The 18,342-nt window shown below is 42.1% G+C and overlaps 1 protein-coding gene across 4 annotated transcripts in view; it reads left to right on the plus strand.

Moving 5' to 3' along the window:
* The window catches only part of ATP10B (ATPase phospholipid transporting 10B (putative)), a 297,777-nt gene that overhangs the window by 151,263 nt on the left and 128,172 nt on the right, over positions 1-18,342 (plus strand). For 3 of the 4 annotated variants that reach the window (XM_032252731.1, XM_032252732.1, XM_032252729.1), the window contains exons 2-3: positions 4,406-4,700; positions 6,210-6,404. In XM_032252731.1, the coding sequence (XP_032108622.1) occupies positions 4,426-4,700; positions 6,210-6,404 (470 nt within the window). In that variant the 5' untranslated portion in view covers positions 4,406-4,425. Of the gene's footprint in view, positions 1-4,405; positions 4,701-6,209; positions 6,405-6,946; positions 7,648-18,342 lie in introns of those variants that run through there. The other variant, XM_032252730.1, reaches the window with a different exon arrangement.

The raw sequence follows: 18,342 nt of genomic DNA on the forward strand, positions 1-18,342 counted from the left end.
CAGTGGCATTTTTCCTGGACGGTAAATATATATTTATTTCTAAGAGTATGGATTTAAAATAGCTCAGCCACCTAATGTAAGCTCAGGTGGAGAGGGACGTACGTGTAGGTTTTACTCACCTGGTATATAAACAAGAATTCAATAAGTATTTGTTGATTCAATGAATAACTAGTTGATTTATCCCCTAACAGTGAAAATGGAACTTGCTAGAGATGGGGTTTATTTGAGCTCACTAAAATGAAACAGAAAGGAACTGGAGTCCACTGGAAATGTGAGCCAGGCGGGGTAGAGAAAGCTTGGGAGAGAGAAACAGAATTCCTCAGAAAACAGAAGTTAGCCCAGCTTGTTAGTCTAAAGGTCCCCCATATAGGACTGTCCTCCTATCACCTAGAGGACATTGTGCCCAGAAGAGAATAAGGCTGGTGCTTGAGAGGGTTCTCACTTCAAGCCCAAGGTGATCTGAGTATAAATTAGCAAAATTAGGCAATCCTCAAGTTATTTTTAGTGGGAGGTGCCATTTCAAAAATCTAGAATAAGAGAAAGCCTTTACAGCTAAAAGGAACTTAGGGAGTTCTTCAGGCATGCCCCACCCTAAACTTTCTGCAAGCAGCAATAAACCACACCTCAGCTCATGGGATTTTACAACCCCTCTTTGTTTCCTGGTCCATTCTCAGGAAGAAATACTTTATTTGGAGGGGAGAGGGGCGGTGGGTCAAAGAGCTGCCTTCACCCCCAGTCTCAGTTCCTTAAGCCCAGGTTTATGTGCTTTGGCCAAAATAACACTTGGAATCTGCACTCACAATGTGTCGCTTCCCTGGCACTCCTCAGACTCTTGCCCTCAACATAACAGACTCAACAGGCCATCTGACCCTGGGCTGCCTCTCCAGTCTCAACTCCTGCCACTCTTTGTCTCCCGTTCCATGTACTCTACAGCAGGAGTCCCCAGTGCCTGGGCCATGGGCCCATAGCATTCCATGGCCTGTTATGAACCAGGCCACACAGCAGGAGGTCAGTGGCAGGCGAGCTCTGTCAGATCAGTGGAGACAGTAATCAAAGAAATGCAACCCTATTGTGAATTTCGCATGCAAGGGATCCAGGTCATGCCCTCCTTATGAGAACCTAAGGAATGCATGATTTTCTGAGGGGAAACAGTTTCATCCCAAAATCATCCCCCAACCACTGTCCGTGGAAAAGCTGTCTTCCATGAAACTGGTCCCTAGTGCCAAAAAGGGTGAAGACCACTGCCCTATACAGCACCCCATGAACTTCTTCCCATTTCTGGAACTCATTCTTCTACCTGCAGCATTCTTCCCCAACTTCTCTACCTAGCTAACTCTTACGTTTCTTCAGGTAGCTTTAAATTAATGTTCCTTTTCCCAGAAGGCCTTCCCTGACTCTACCACTGTGTGTGTGTGTGTGCAAATATGTATATACACATACATGTACATATACAAGTACACATAAACACAAATATATACATTTTTTCTGACCCATGGAGACATCTGGCCATTTAAATACTTTGGGGTGCATTTCCTAAAAACAAGAATGTTTTTATGTAAACCACCATATAATTATCAAAATCAGAAAACTTGAGATTGTTAAAATGCTATTACCTAACTGTAGTTCATATTCAAATTTTGCCCATTGTCCAATAATGCCCTTTATACTCTTTTATCTCCCCCTAGTGTAGGATTCAATCCAGGATTATGCATTACATTTAGTTTTTATTTTTAGTTTATTTTATCATAAAGAGTTCTTTTGTCCCTTTCTTGACCATTTACACTTGAAAAACACGGGCCAATTATTTTCTAGAATAGCTCCCCAATTTGAGGTTTTTTTAATGTTTCTACCATGAGAGTAACTTGTGTTCTTCTCAGTACATCATATGAGAAGGCAAGAGATGTCAGTTTATCCCAATATTTGTGATACTGTAACCATAATAGGTCCACTACCCAATGTGTGCAGCAGGCCAATATGCCAAGATGTCAAGTGGCTGGAGAAAGAGGTTTAATTTGAGGGCTGCTGAATGAGGAGATGGGCGGAAACCTCAAATCCATCTCCATGAGGAGTTTGAGACTAAAGTTTATAAGAGTTTTAGAACAGGCTGAAGAGTGAAGATTGTTGATTGGTCAAAGAGTGCAGAGTGAAATCATAGGACAGACAGAGGAAGAAACTGTGTTCTCATGCTGATTCTTTTCCTACGTGGAGTCTTCAGACTGGTTGGCATCAGCTGTTTCATTGGACTTTAGGATCTGAAGAATATCTGAAGTAATTCTTAAACAAAAACCTTATGATTCTAACATCAGAAACTCAATCTTAAAATTCTCATGACTCTAATGTCAGACATCCTATCTTTAGGAGCAATGGGGACACAAATGGCCAGGATCTAGTGACTTTCAGTTACAAGGAAGTACTGTAGGTCAAAGTACAGCCTGATTAATGCTTAGTTATAACTCTATTTCTGTTCAGAATTCTTGTTAGCCCTGTGAGGACAGCTTCAATACTTGCTTTGATCTCTGTTATATGGTGGTGTCTGCCACATTTCTCCACTAAAAACTCATGCTTTTTATTGTCATAATGAATAGCATTGGGGGAGGATACTTTGAAACTATAGAAATATTTAGTTCCTCATCAAACTTTCATTCACTAATTTGGCATCCAAGTTATAACTGCTTTATTTTTAAGGAAGTTCATTTTACATGGTTAAAAAAACATAAAGAATCTTCTTATGATCAATGGCCTTTTAATCATACTCCACCTAAAACAACATTTCCCACATCAATCCGATCTCTTCATTTAAAAAGATTTTACCATCTAATAGTGAGAGAAATCTGATATGGATGGCATTAACCAAGGCAAGATTTCCCATTTGCATTTTCAACACTATTCATGAATTATCTTTTCATTTCCTTTTCCTTTGCAGTAAAAAAGAAATTCACAAAGGTGCATTTTTTATAATAAAAAAGAAGATATACAGTATCATTTCCCACTTGCTAAATGTCATAATATTGCTTTTGGTCACATTATGATAGGAATCCCTAATTGCATTTACCTTTCCATTCTTGCTACAAGGGCTTACTTAGTCTCTGAAGAGCTTCCTGCAGCCTTGGGGTCTGTGGATTGAAAATCGGTTGGATTGATGAAAGCTCTGAGGAGAATTATGATGAGGGTCAGATCGTATGGGCATCAGGAAATAAAAATATTACCATTTAAACTGGAAATAAAACTTTTTTCCCTAAGTGATCATATCTACCATGACAGGCTGGGTTATTCACTGTAAGATTAACAGTACTTGACATTCACTCATCCACTTAATCAAAAGAAAATTATCCTGTGAGCCTACTACATGAGAAGGACCATTATATACAACTTCTAACTTTATAAAATGTATCTTTGAATAATATCCTTCTGGATCTTTAAGCAAAATCTGGCCAAAAAGAACCTTGAGTTTGCTTACAGGCTTTATTCAAAAGAGCTCAGAAACTGGAAACTCCCAGGCAAAGCAGCATTTCTTTGCTACCTGGGCAGATCATCTGCTTGATTGAGTAATTAGTTTCAGAAACCACCAAATGGAGTGGAGAGAAGGGAAGGGACCCCTTATCCCCACCGCCAGCCATCTAGATTAAGAAAAGCCAGTTGGCTGGACAGTAGCACAGCCCAATCACCTCATGGTCAAATTTCCTAGGAAAGAATCTGTCCCCTCTATTCTACTTATCAGTCTCCTTTGAGTTTCTGGCCTCAGGTGAGTTTCTGCAAAACGTCATCAGTATCAGAAAATGTTAGAGCCAAAGAAAAGGAATAGATACATTTTCCTTTGTTTTAAGACATGTCCCAATATATTTTTCTGTACCATCCAATTTGTTCCTCCCAAAAACCTTGTGGGAAAAGCATAGTAAGAAGAGTGCTCCTCATTTCACAGTGAGGAAGCTGGAGATCAGCTGAAGGTGAAGAAACAGTTCCACACTAAGGACTGAACCAGAGCTAGACTTCTGACCTGCAGGGTCATAGCCCAGCAAGCCATACTGTAGCCATCCCTGACAGACCCAGCTAGGCCAACAGCACGTCCCACCCACCTCAATGCTCCCATGGCACATATCGCAGTATTAGCAGCATATTATTTATGTGATTATTTGTTTAGTGTGTCTCAGCCTAGAACATATGGATTCTAACATCAGAAACTCGATCTTAAACAAAATCCTTATGACTCTAATGTAAGAAATCCTATCTTTAGAAACAACAGGGATGCAAATGGTCAGGATTTAGTGACCTTCAGTTACAAAGAAGTAGGTCAAAGTGTGGGTTGAGAATATTTTCAGTGTCTTCCCCGCATGGATGGTCCACCAGTGAACAGGCAAATATGCTGCATGCTTCTCCTAAACATAGTTCCTCCTGTGTCTGTTTTCAGACCTTAGCCTGCCGCTGGAAATGGCCCTCTCAGTGGACTCATCATGGCATCGGTGGCAGTGGAGAGTCAGAGATGGCATCTCCCATTGTCCATCAGAAACCACACCGCTGCTCTCTCCAGAGAAAGGGAGACAGAGCTACAACTTGACACAGCAGCGGGTCGTGTTCCCCAACAACAGCATATTCCATCAAGATTGGGAAGAGGTCTCCAGGAGATACCCCGGCAACAGAACCTGCACAACCAAATACACCCTCTTCACCTTCCTGCCCCGGAACCTCTTTGAACAATTTCATAGGTACAGATCCACTTGTCTGAACAATACCCACCCCCCCTTTTTTTTTTAGAGCGAGAGAGTCTCATTTTGTTGCCGAGGCTGGAATGCAGTGGTGCAATCTCATCTCACTGCAACCTCAAACTCCTTGGCTCAAATAAGCTTCCTACCTCAGCCTCCCAAGTAGCGGAGACCACAGGTGTGCACCACCATACCTGGCCAATTTTTGTGCTTTTATATAGATACGGAGTTTTGCCACGTTGCCCAGGCTGGTCTCTAACTCCTGGGTTCTAGTGATCTGCCTGACTCAGCCTCCCAAAGTGCTGGGATTATAGGTGTGAGTCACACCCAGCCAACAATGCTTATTGTAATCAAGTATTTGCCACTTAGATAAACTCAGAGATGCTCCCCTCTGGGGCCACCTTTCCTTTAGTGTCCAAATGCATTTATCTTAAGAAGTTTTTGTCATTCATTCTTTCATTCAGCCAATATTTGTCAGGGCTCTACTCTGTCTCAAGCCATGGGTTGGGAGCTAGAGATACATAAGAAAAATAGAAAGGCAGAGAGATAGTGTCCTTGTTGAATATATTGTCTAGTAAAAGAGACAGACATTAGTTTTTTAATTGTGTAAATTGATATAAAGTTGTAACTAGAATAGATACTTCTAAGAAGAGGTATGTGGTGCTATTATAGTGAATAATAAGGAAATCTTGCCTAGTTAAGGAAGTCAGGGAATTGAAGTATAGCCTGAAAGAGAGACAGCATTACCTCAGTGAAAAGGGACAGAGAGAAGTCACCAGAATGTTCCTGCAAAGGCACTACGGCAAGGGGCAGCAAGATGCATGTGGAAAACTTAAAAACATCAGCAACTCTTTTGAGATAATGTATGAGACCATTATAAAATATGTGCTTACACATCCTCAGTATTGTAATTATTATTATAAGTGACTGTTTACTGAGCAACTGCTTTGCTTCAGAGCCTTCTACTGTGTATCACGCAAATATTATATATACCATGTAATTTTTATGGGAGCCCTGCAAAGTCAATAATACTATTTTGAGCAAGAGGAAATAAGCTCAAAAATCACACAACTAGTAGATAACAGGAACAGTATTTAAATCTAGATGGTTTGCCATTTCTGAGAATAATCGTCTCCAATCTCATCCATGAGAATGACAAAAAGGACTTTGGGGACTCGGGGAAAGGATGGGAAGGGTTAGAGGGATAAAAGGCTATAAATTGGGTGCAGTGTAACCCCTCTGGTGATGGTGCACCAAAATCTCGCAAATCACTACTAAAGAACTTACTCATGTAACCAAACACCACCTGTTCCCTAATAACTTATGGAAATAATTAATTAATTAATTTTAAAAATTGAGATAGGTTTGGCTTCAAAGCCATTACCATAATGTTTGAAGTGATACTGAAATAGAATGTTTAGTTGATAAAGGCCAAACAGTAGGGAAGAAATGGGGGAGAAAGTACACTTTTCTTCTCCATAGTGTTTATTCACACTTCGCTTGCCCCTCCAGGTGGGCTAACGTCTATTTCCTGTTCCTGGTGATTCTGAACTGGATGCCCTCCGTGGAAGTCTTCCACAGGGAAATCACCATGTTACCATTGGCCATTGTCCTGTTTGTCATCATGATCAAGGATGGCATGGAGGACTTCAAGAGACACCGCTTCGATAAAGCCATAAACTGCTCCCACATTCGAATATATGAAAGGTAAGAGAAAGCATCCCTGTGTTCTCTCTTGCAATTGGGTTATGCAAACTCATCACTATCGCCTAAGGATGAGCCTCTTTTCTTCCATTATATTTTCTTCAGTTATTTAATGCACTGATTCTCAAGTGGGGGTGATTTTGACCCCTAGTGGGCATTTAGTAATGTCTGGAGACATTTTTGGTTGCATACTGAATGTTGGGGGTTCTACCGACATCTAGTGGGTAAAGCCAGGGGTGCTGCTAAATACCCTATGATGCACAGGACAGCCCCAGAGAAGAATTATTGTCCTGTCAAAATGTCAATAGTGCTGAGGCTGAGAAACCTTGTTTTAACTTGTGTAAATACTCATGTTATTAAGCACACACATGCAGTATTATTAAGGGTGAGTTGAAAGCTTAAGAATTAAACTCTAGAGTGGCTGGATTCTCTTGGGAGACTAAGTTCGGGAGAAACTCTTTGGAGGATGTCAGGCAATGTCTCCCAAACCAAGAAAATGTCTGCCATTTTAAAGCCTCAATTTCTTAAGTTAAAAATTCTTGCTTTTAGAACCAGGTAGGTTTTAGGACCCAGAGTTGGTACACCTGTTCTTGGCTGCCCAGGGTGGAAAAGGAAGACACCTGTGGGTGACGTCTACATTCCAACAGGTGGAGTCTCAAACGAGTAGAAGGAAGTGGCCTGGTAGATACACACCTGTTCACCGCAGGCTTCTTCCTTGTCATGTTTCTCCTCTGGGGTGTGCAGCCTGGCATTTCATTTCTGGTATCCTTCTAAAAGAAGAGAGAAAAGTTTTCAGCAGAGAAGGCAAGTAAAAGATGAAAATTAAATTATGAGAATTAAAAAGACAACACTGAGCAGAGATGAAAAAGGAAGGGAGGAAAAGGTGGAAAAGAAAAGAAGACAAGAAACGGGTGGTGGTGTCTAACCTGCCCTTTGAAGGATGGTCTCACAAAGAGAACCCCAACAGACATCATCGTGGGAATCAAATCAAGACCAGCAAGTACACCGTGTTGTCCTTCATCCCCAAAAACATTTTTGAGCAGCTGCACCGGTTTGCAAATCTCTATTTTCTGGGCATTGTGATTCTGAATTTTGTCCCTGTGGTCAACGCTTTCCAGCCTGAGGTGAGCATGATACCAATCTGCATTATCATGGCAGTCACCGCCATCAAGGACGCTTGGGAAGACCTCCGGAGGTACAAATCGGATAAAGTCATCAACAACCGAGAGTGCCTCATCTACAGCAGGTAAAGCAAAAACACTCCAGGGAAGTCTTGGGGCCCAGCTTGATCTTTCTATGGCTGCTACCACTGCAGTTACTGTTTGTAGAAGGGATGGAGTAGGGAGAAATCATTATTTTATTTCAGGGAAGCTGTTCAGTTCTTTGCAGTGAGGATTACAGTCTACAATCCAAAAAAAAAGGAGGATTGAGTCAGTCATTTAAGATTAGGAGGCCTTTATTATGTAGCATTTTCTTTGCTGTTTCAAATGTGTCTAACATTGAAGAATTTTGTATAGATTCACATCTCTTCTTAACCCAGTGTGGCCATGAGCACATTTGAGGCTGTGTGAGGACACTGGGAGAGAAAAGGCAGCACTGTTTTTCCGGGGAGCGATGGAGTATTGGGTTGGGAGAGCCAGAAGACACGCTGCCTGGTTGAACAGCCTCGAGGACCTACTAACTGCGTGACCTTAGACAAGTGATATAACCTTCTCTGAAGCTCACTTGGTACTTCATAAAAGTTGAACAATTCCTGGGGTGGATGTGAGAGTTGCAGGAGATAATTCTTAGAAAATGCTTAGCACCGTATCTGACATACAACAAATGCTCAGTAAATGCAAGCTGAAATTGCATTATTTTTGGAATGTAAAACCCAACATTTCCTTCATCACTAACTCTGTTTTTGAGAGTTCTCTCTGATGTTGTCTCAATGAAAACAAAGGCTGCACACGACCTGTCCTGAGGCTGAGAATCCTTGTTTTAACTTGCGTAAATGCTCATATTATTAAGCACACAGGTACAATCTTATTAAGGGTGAGTTGAAATCTTAAGAATTAAACTCTAGGGTGACTGGATGATCTAATGTCATTAGACATTTATTTAATGTCATTTTATACATGTCATTGTTCTAGAAAGGTTTCATGGAGAAAATGACTAGGTTGTCAGGACAGGACGTGCTCTCACTTGGCAAGGAAAGAAGACAGTTAAAGTGTGTCTCAACTTTGTGACAACCCACATAGTCCTAAAAGAAGCAAGGGAGTTGAGTCTGGGCTCACAAAGAGACTAGAGAGACAAAGCACCTTCAGAGCTAGCGGTTGGCATCCTAAGATGATCAAGTCTCTAGGAGGTAAGAGCTTGACTTCTTGCTGAAAAAGGAAAACATCCATGTCTCACAAGAAGCACCCTGGGTGAGGTTTTCCCTCTGACTCTCCGCCCCAGTTTAGCAGATGTTCCACATTGGCTGTGGTCTTTATTAGAATGAAAGAGGCTTGCTTGGAGGTATGTACTCCAGCCATTTAGGAACTGCTTACTTCTAAGGAGGGGATCTCTTCTCCAAGGGAATGAAAGCTGGCCAGCTTGGAGCAGGCTGCTCTAAGGATTTATGAGCCAAACTCTACTCGGGAAATTATAGCCAGGGGAAACCTCCAAGATGAATATCTAATACAATGACTTTTTAGATGGTATTTGGCAATATTATCAAGAACCCCTGCAAGAAACTCCATGTTCATCCCTCAACAGGAAATGAGCTTCTAGTCTCTTTGCTTGGAGAGACACAGTTGCACATTTAGAAAAATTATTCTGAGGGGGCCGAGCATGGTGGCTAACACCTTTAATCCCAGCACTTTGGGAGGCCAAGGTGGATGGATCACAAGGTCAGGAGTTCAAGACCAGCTAAGATGGTAAAACCCTGTCTCTACTAAAAATACAAAAATTAGCCAGGCACAGTGGCAGGTGCCTGTAATCCCAGTTACTCAGGAGGCTGAGGAAGGTAAACCACTTGAACCCCAGGGGCGAAGTTTGCAGTGAGCCGAGATTGTGCCATTTCACTCCAGCCTGAGCAACAAGAGCAAAGCTCTGTCTCAAAAAAAATAAAGAAGAAAGAAAAAATAATCTGAAGGGTAAATTTTTTCAGCTATATCTAATTGTCTTGAATTATATGAGCACACTGGCCATCAGAGTTAAAATTTAGTCTTTCCTCACCTTTGAGTATGAAAGTTATAAAGAGGATGAAATCACTTCTGGGTGTGATGCCTTTCTTTGAAGAGGCGGTTTTTGAGAAAGCGTTGTTTTTCTTTTGGCATCGATCTACCATCACTTTTTGTTTTCCACCTTTCTCTCTTGTTTTTTTTTTTTTACATGGAATACACACCGTGGTGAGCCAGGAAGCTGGTTTCTCAGGGAGGAATGCACGTGGGCCGCAGTGAGCCTGGCCCTGTTCTTCTCGCTCTGCCAGAACATCGCAAAATCTTGGCCTTGTTCTTTGGAATAATCTCAGTGTGGATTAGACCACAGGCTCACCTGTGCTGGGAGTTGGCTGGAACTAGGCCAGGCTGCTGTTGTTCTGTTCTCAAAATAGCTTCCAGGGAACATCAGAAAACCGAGATGATAACAACCTAGAAAAAAGAAACATTAGTCCACCAGCTCACTGGCAGGAAGGAACATGGAGTTTTCATGGCAGTATTTCCCAAAGTGTATTCAATGGAATAACAGTGACAAAGAAATAGTCTCTGAAAAAGTATGTGCATGGCCAAATCATATATGCTGGCCCTCCTCCGATGGATCCATAGCCCATGAAGGACTAAGAAAAGAGACAGCAAAGAAACCTGTTTGTCTTTGATTAACTCAGTGTTCCTTTAAATTTACTGGACTTTGGAAGTATTTTTTAATATCTGTGTTTGGGAATTTTTACTTTTTCAAGTATAGAAAAATAATTGGCTATAGGGTCCAGATATGTTATTTGATTGACTGAATATTTTCTACAAAGCAACACGACTCATGGACTGATAAATGACCAATGACACTTGGCATTAGTGTTAGGATGCAATAGGGAATAGCGGTGACTGTGGCAAAGTGGAGTGGCCATGCATTCATCCCAGGAGGCAGTGCTGACCACTTAGCTCCTGCTAATCATTATTTTTGAGAAATATATTTGTGGAAATATAGACCTAGTGTTGCCAGATTGTCTCAACTTTATTAGAACAGCCAGAAATTAATATTTTTATTTCAAATAACCTGACTTTTAACTGATTTTAGAATATTTGGTAACTGATGTAATTTTTTCAAACACTTCAGACCCATTTTACTGAACCTAAAGCTCTATATTGCTTATGAGTGCAAAAACTTACAAACTTTGCTTCAAAATATTCTGGAAATCTGGAGTCTCTGTGAAAGAACAATAAGGTTCTTTTTTTGTTGGTGATTTTTTCAGATAGATGGTAGGGGCAGGGGTCTTGGTATACATTGCCCAGGTTGGTCTAGAGCTTGGCTTGAGGACTCCTCTTGCTTCAAGCTCCCAAGTAGGTAGAATTGCAGGCATGCCATCACTTCTGGCCCTAGATTCTTCTTTTGAAATTTATCCTCAAGGGACAGAGAGGGGGTATGACCTTGCGGTAAGAATGCAGGCCTGGGAGGCCTGTAGTCTAGGCCCAGATCTCAGACTAACTATGAATAGCTTAGAAAAGTTATTTAAACATATAGACCTCAGTTTCCTCTTGTGAAATTCAGGAGCCAAACTAGATCTTGTTCTGTGAGATGCACTAAGAAAGAACAGAACCTATAGCCAAATAAATTCACACATTAATAGAATAAAGGTTCTGGGATGACCCTCAATCATCAGCCTATCAGTTTTGTTTAACCCAGCTGTCAGTTGAGATGTTCTCTGCCACAAGTAGGAGAGACTTCCACTTTAACAGATTTAAGCAACAAAGGGACTTCTTTGGCTTAAGTCACTACACATGTCCTGAGGTGGGAGGGTGACCAGCATGGTTCAATCAGCATTCTAGATCTAGCTCTCAGCAGTCGTTTATGTTCAGTCCTCCTATGTGTCATCTTAACTCTCAGGCAGACTTCTCTCATGGCAATGAAATGGCTGCAGCAGCTCCAGCCCTCACATCTACATTTGATCATGGTGCGAAAGGAGAAAGAAAGACACTTCTGGTAGCCATCTTGGAAGGTCAAGGAAGCTTACTACTCCCTAGACCCTCCTCACATCTCAGTGGCTCCACATGCTCACCCCTGAACCAATCCCTAGGGGCAAGAGATGGGATTGTACTAACTAGGTTATACCTGAGCCACAATCCCCACCCGCAGAGCCCAGCATGAAGTCAGCTTCCCTGAAAGCCTATGGGTCATTCCAGGAAGATGTAAAACCCAATTTTATTTTATTATTATCTTTTGAGACGAAGTCTTGCTCTGTCGCCAGGCTGGAGTGCAGTGGCGCAATCTCAGCTCACTGCAACCTCCTCAAGCGATTCTTCCACCTCAGCCTCCCGAGTAGCTGGGATCACAGGCGCACGCCACCACGCCCGGCTAATATTTGTATTTTTAGTAGAGACGGGGTTTCACCATGTTGGCCAGGATGGTCTCTATCTCTTGACCTCATGATCTGCCCAAAGTGCTGGGATTACAGGCATGAGCCACCACGCCCAGCTGTAAAACCCAATTTTTAAAAAAAATGAGATAGTTTCCAATAGAATGAGGAACAGATGTTGGAGAAGCCACCTCAATGTCCTCAGCACTGTCAGTTTAAAATATTTTTGAGCCTTGACTTTTTATAAATTGCTTTCCATGTATTAACAAGAATATACATACCTCAAGACAGTCTATACTATATGTCCCTAAAGTTTTTCCACTTCTGAAGTAGATTGACTCTGAAAGACCCCAGCTATTAAACGGATAAGTGTTAGTTATTATCTTAACTGATGAATGCTAAAAGACATATCCTTTTACCATATCAAGGACACATGACAGATGTCAGGCAAAGAATACAAGATCTAACAGTACAATTTTTTTTTCTGGGAAGCAACATAAAAGATTACATCTCATGCCCTAGCCCTAGCCATTTTATTTATTTCATGTCAGATTTACACATTTGAGAAACCGATGCTTTTTTTTTTTTTTTTTTTTTTTTTCATTTTTGTGCAACTGAACACTAGAGCCCTTGGAATTTTGCTCATGACCTAAGTCCATGCATCATCCAGCTTAGAGTTGTTTATACTGTGAGAAAATGTCTTTTTGCAAACAGCAGAAGCCTTGTTAACAGAATTACAATCCCGTTAGAGCATTTTCTTTTAATATAGCAACTGTGCTTGTGGTCTAAAGGTGACCCATTAATCAGATTTATGGAATGACTTCGAGGAGAGATTAGCTTCAGAATCGTATTAGTTTAGTTTCTCCCAGGGCTCAGTTTAATGAATCTAGAAACCATACCAGCAAGAGATTTGTATTTTTCCATCCAGCTTAGTAAATTTTTATTTGTATTCAGAAAACATGCAGTACAGAGTGGGGAATGGGAGCCGAGGGACTCCAGGATGGTTTTTGTTCCCTATTGTAATGAAACATAAGCCCACCACAGTTTCAGCTGCTGGTCACTCACTTATTCATCTGTTCAGCAAATATTAATTCAAGACTTGGTGTGCGCATTGCCATGGCAAACCTTATGTGCCCTCAAGGGGCTCTCAGTCCAGGTCACAAGGAACTTACAGCTACAACATCCCATGCGCTTCGGTAGCCTACCTGCAAAGGAACAAATAAGTGCAGGGGATGTGGTGACCCGTCTGCCAGCAGGAAACATCAAGGTCAAAGGAAGCTTCCAGTGAAGAGGTAAAATTTCAGGAGAGCCCTGCAGGAGGAAGCAACCTTTAGCCAGGCAGAGGGAACACGTTTCAGCTCACAGCCTGTTCCTGTGTCAATGAAATGTTGCATGTGTGGCTTATGCTGGTATTAGAAAGACAAGGACCAAGAAATGACAGAAACTTAAGGGAAGAATAATATAGATTAGAACTTTTTTGTGTGTTTAATACTCTTTTTTTAAAATTATAATTTAAGTTCTGAGGTACATGTGCAGAACATGCAGGTTTGTTACATAGGTATATATGTGCCATGGTGGTTTGCTGCACCCATCACACCGTCATCTACATTAGGTATTTCTCCTAATGCCGTCCCTCCCCTATGCCCCAACCCCCTGCTATCCCTCCCCTAGCCTCCCATCCCCCAAGAGGTCCCATTGTGTGATGTTCCCCTCCCTGTGTCCACGTGTTCTCATTGTTCAACACCCACTTATAAGTGAGAACATGCGGTGTTTGGTTTTCTGTTCTTGTGTCAGTTTGCTGAGAATGATGGTTTCCAGCTTCATCCATGTCCCTGCAAAGGACATGAACGCATTCTTTTTTATGGCTGCATAGTACTTTTTCACAAAGTTCTTGTGCTGCATAGAATATTTTTTAATCTGACTTTTTACTGAGACTTGGAGCATCTCTCTTTTGTAAGTCAGGGGACTGTTACAGCATAAAAATAAACATCTTCTGACAGCGTAGCACTGAGGGCCTATCCTGGCCTGCAATCATGTTCTTTTGTCTGTGAGTTGCCTTTTGTGCCTGTGTCCTCAGGAAAACCTGAAAGGGAGAAAACCAGAAGTCATGATCCTGGGGTACATGTGCAGAACATGCAGTCACAAATTAACTACATGACCTAAATGAAGCCACTTAAGCAGTTGCGGCCCCATGTGTCTCATCTTTAAATAGTGCTCACAATCTCTCTCTCTGGCATATTTTGTGAAAAGGTATGCAGATGACATGCAGGAGGGCTTGAAAATAATGAAGCGTTAGAAATAAACTGCAGAATGCAATGCCACAGGGTGAGAAAAGCAGTCTCAGCAATGACCTGACTGGATGCTTGACATGGAGGGCTTTGACACGGGACCTGGGCTTTTCTCAGAGCTGACACTTACCAAATGTGTGGCCCATGTGGAACCTTGATCACTTGAGCCCACATTTCAACCTATGTAAAATGGGGCCAATACTAGCACCTAACACCCAGGGTCATGTGGATCCAATCAGATCATCTTTATAAATTGTTTAACTCAGTGCCTGCACCGTAAGTAGCACTAAGAAACTTTTTTTTTTTTTTAAACGGAGTCTCACACTGTCATCCAGGCTAAAGTGCAGTGGCACAATCTTGACTCACTGTAACCTCTGCCTCTCGGGCTCAAGAGATTCTCCTGCCTCAGCCTCCCAAGTAGCTGGGATTACAGGCATGTGCCACCACACCAGGCTAATTTTTGTATTTTTAGTAGAGATGGGATTTCACCATATTGACCAGGCTGGTCTCGAACTCCTGACCTTAAGTGATTCTCCCACCTCGGTCTCCCAAAGTGCTGGAATTACAGCATGAGCCACCACACCTGGCCAGTAATTTTTTTTAATTTCCAATCATCTCAAGCTTAATTTTTTCAATGCCACCCCCAGCCTGAGCCTTCATCTTTTTTGCTGTGTGCCATTCACAAACAAGGGTGGAATCACTAGTTTTGTAGTTTCATTGGTAAAAGCCAAGGACATTCACTGAGCCACATATACCAGTGGACAGGGTTATAGTGATTTAAAAGGAAAATCTATGCTTTGCACGTTCTTTTTTCCTACTAGTCTATGTGGCAGGATTTTAAAATCTGAATTCAAGAAACTCTCTGGAGTTAGCCCTCTTTCTCTCTTTTCTATCCACAGCACACTTGAGCATACCCACACCAAGAATTAGATTCAGAGAAGGGATGTAAATGGCCTCATCTGGCTCTCAGCCTCAGCCACTTGGTCCAACTCAACTTCTTTTTCTTTTTTTTCCTTTTTCTTTTCTTTTTTTTTTTTTTTTTTTTTGAGACAGTCTTGCTCTGTCACCAGGCGACTGGCTAGAGTGCAGTGGCATGATCTCGGCTTACTGCAGCCTCTGCCTCCTGGGTTCAAGCAATTCTCCTGCCTCAGCCTCCCAAGTAGCTGGGACTACAGGCACATGCCACCCAGCTAATTTTTGTATTTTTTTTTTAGTAGAGACGGTGTTTCGGCGTTTCGCCATGTTGGCCAGGATGGTCTCGGTCTCTTGACCTTGTGATCCGCCCGCCTCGGCCTCCCAAAGTGCTGGGATTATACGTGTGAGCCACCGCACCCAGCCTCTAACTCAACTTCTTAACATAGACTGTACATTAGAATATCACATTTGTACAGCTGTTAATAAAGCTACAATTTGGTACTAATATTTCCTCTGAACAACAGCCCTCAAGGAAACCCCCAAAAGAAGATGAACTGAATGACTAGGCAGAATTTAAGCTTTTCCAGGGCTATCTGAACATTAAAACACAGTTGTAAGCCTGTCTTCACCCTAAAACTACATTCTGGGGTTGCTGCAGGTATTAAATGAGTTACTGCATGTAAAATGCTTAGCTTTGCGCCTGGCATCCTGTGGCACTCAGAAAATGTTAGCTTAAGTATTGCTAAGGAGAGTTCTATAGCCTTGATAGGCAGAGGTCATCATGAGCTTAACCCAAGGGGAATGAGAAAGAATGACCACTGGCTGGACTTTGGAATTGCATGAAAGACAAAAAAAAAAAAAAAAAAATCTTTAACCATAGAACTTGATGCCAAGCTCTAATCACATAACAAAATGGGCCTCAGGGAGGACTCTGAAAAATGCGACAACAGAAAAACATTCAGTGTCATTTGAAGCCTGGCTATGAAAAGTGTCATTGGCTGGATTTACAAACCAGCGGACCATGGCATCCAGCCCTCAGGCCTTTGCTTTGCACTTGGCACCAACAAACCAGGCTCCTTCCTGAAGCATCCATGTTGCAGGTGCCCACACCACTCCCACTGCCTCACCCTGTGCTCTCAGAAGGCCACACACCATCTGGGCCAATTCAGCTTGTAGTTTCAGGAGAGAATGCATTAGGCCCTCCCCAAAACTCACTGGGTGGGAGAGTCATAAAACAAGAATTCAGGTGTCCCTGAAGCTCTGCACTCTTCTCATCAGGAACGATTTGCATTCCACTGGTGAGGATTTATGGCCTCTGTTTTGCCATTAAGGAGATCAGAATTCCAAAAGGTGAGGCTCCTGCTCTCAACCCAGCCTCTGCTAGGCTTATGTCGTCACCTTCTTCTGAGGCTTAATCAGCTTCATCCCTCTCTCCAAAACAGAGCCATGAGACCACTCTGAGCCATGTCGCTCCCACTGCCCTCCCTCATCTCTCCTTGTAGACACACCTGTGTGACCTTATGCAAGTTAGATAAGTTTCTGAGCCTGTTTCATCCTCTATGAAACAGGGATAATGATAACAATAAAAGCTATTTCATTATTAGGCAGCTAAACTGGAGGTTAAATGCCGGGTTCATTGTAGGTAGTCAATACATGTAAGCAAATAGCGTAATGTGTCATTGTTAGAAGTCTCCACTAGGATATCTATAACAACAACAAAAAATGATAGATGTTAAAATGGCCAAAGTTTAGAAAAACCTACCTTTCTACTTACTACCTTTCTACTACCTGGAAGACAAATATACAAGGAATCAATTAAGATTTTCTGAACACTCACCATGTGCTAAACACCATACCCGACCCTATGTATATATAGAAATATAAGACCCAGGATCATCGCAGCTCTTAGCAAGCTTCGTACATACTTTAAAACAGAAGATACACACAACAGTTAGGAAATAGGATGGTCATATACAGGGAGGTGTGGCAACAAGATGTGCACCGTGATGTCCAGGGCCCACGGGTAGAAAGAGAAAGGCAGCACTTGGATTTGCAGAGGTTAAAGGACAATCATCTGGGGGCCAATTCATGCCCTCGAATACCCCAGGTTGAAGAATCACAACTTGTGGCTATGACCTTGCTGGATGGTACTTGTGACTTCCATGTCCTCTGAAGCACAGTGTCTCCATGGCCATTACTGCTTAGTGACATTCTCTGTGCAGTTCTGCTTTCTTTTCTGCCACCACATAGTCAAAGACGTCAGGGGTGGATTATCCCCAGACCTGGGGCTTCAAACATTCTCCCAGTATAAAGAACTTTATACTGTATCAGTGTAACCCAAATGTTCCAGCCCTCACTATCCTCTGGGTATGAATGAGGTTCCATTAATAAAAACGTCCCAATGACCGTGCCATTCAGCTCCAATCTGCTGACTTAAGATTTCAGTCCTCCCACCCTAATCCTCAAGCCTCCACAGATATATCTAGGCATCCTCAGATTGGTAAATATCACATGTGTCCTCCACTATTTGCAGCCCAGCCAGGAGTTCTGGTCTACTCCTGCTTCTCTGGCCTCAGCTGTTTCTTTCGGGTTCTTCCCTGAACCCTGCAAGTCTAATCCACCTCCCCAACCCCATTGTGATTGTAGAAAAGAGGCAGGTGCAGGGGACAAAAAATAGAGCAGTATGGATAACCCATTTGTACCCACTGCCCTCTGCCCCAGGTATAGGCTGTCTTTCATGTAACTTATTCAACTTCTGTTCCATTTCCTGGGGTCAGGTAAGAGACTGAGGCCTCACTACCATCTTTTCCTTTTCAGTTCCTACTTCCTCTTGCCAGGCTTCTCCTCCAGCCAAAACATCCCACACCTCATTTATATCAGTTAATGAAAATCACAAATACAGCAGTCTCTAGTTCACTGTCTCCACAAGAGCGATCCTATCTGCCCCAAGCTAATAATAACTATAACAATAATAATGGCAGCGGTAAATGACATTTGCTGCAATGTTGTTAGGCACTTTTCAGACACCATTTAAACTTTCGCTATGACCTGTAGAATAGGTTTGTCCCATTTGATAGAATAAACTGAAGGTCAGAAAGTTAAGCAGCAGGTTCAAGGTTACATTACAGGTAAGAGGTAGTTCCAGGTTTCAAATCAAGATCATTGACATATATATATATATATATATATATATATATATATATATATA

This window comes from Sapajus apella, unplaced genomic scaffold (assembly GCF_009761245.1).
Source record: "Sapajus apella isolate SASKATOON/1434 unplaced genomic scaffold, GSC_monkey_1.0 scaffold79, whole genome shotgun sequence".
Taxonomy (NCBI): Eukaryota; Metazoa; Chordata; class Mammalia; order Primates; family Cebidae; genus Sapajus; species Sapajus apella.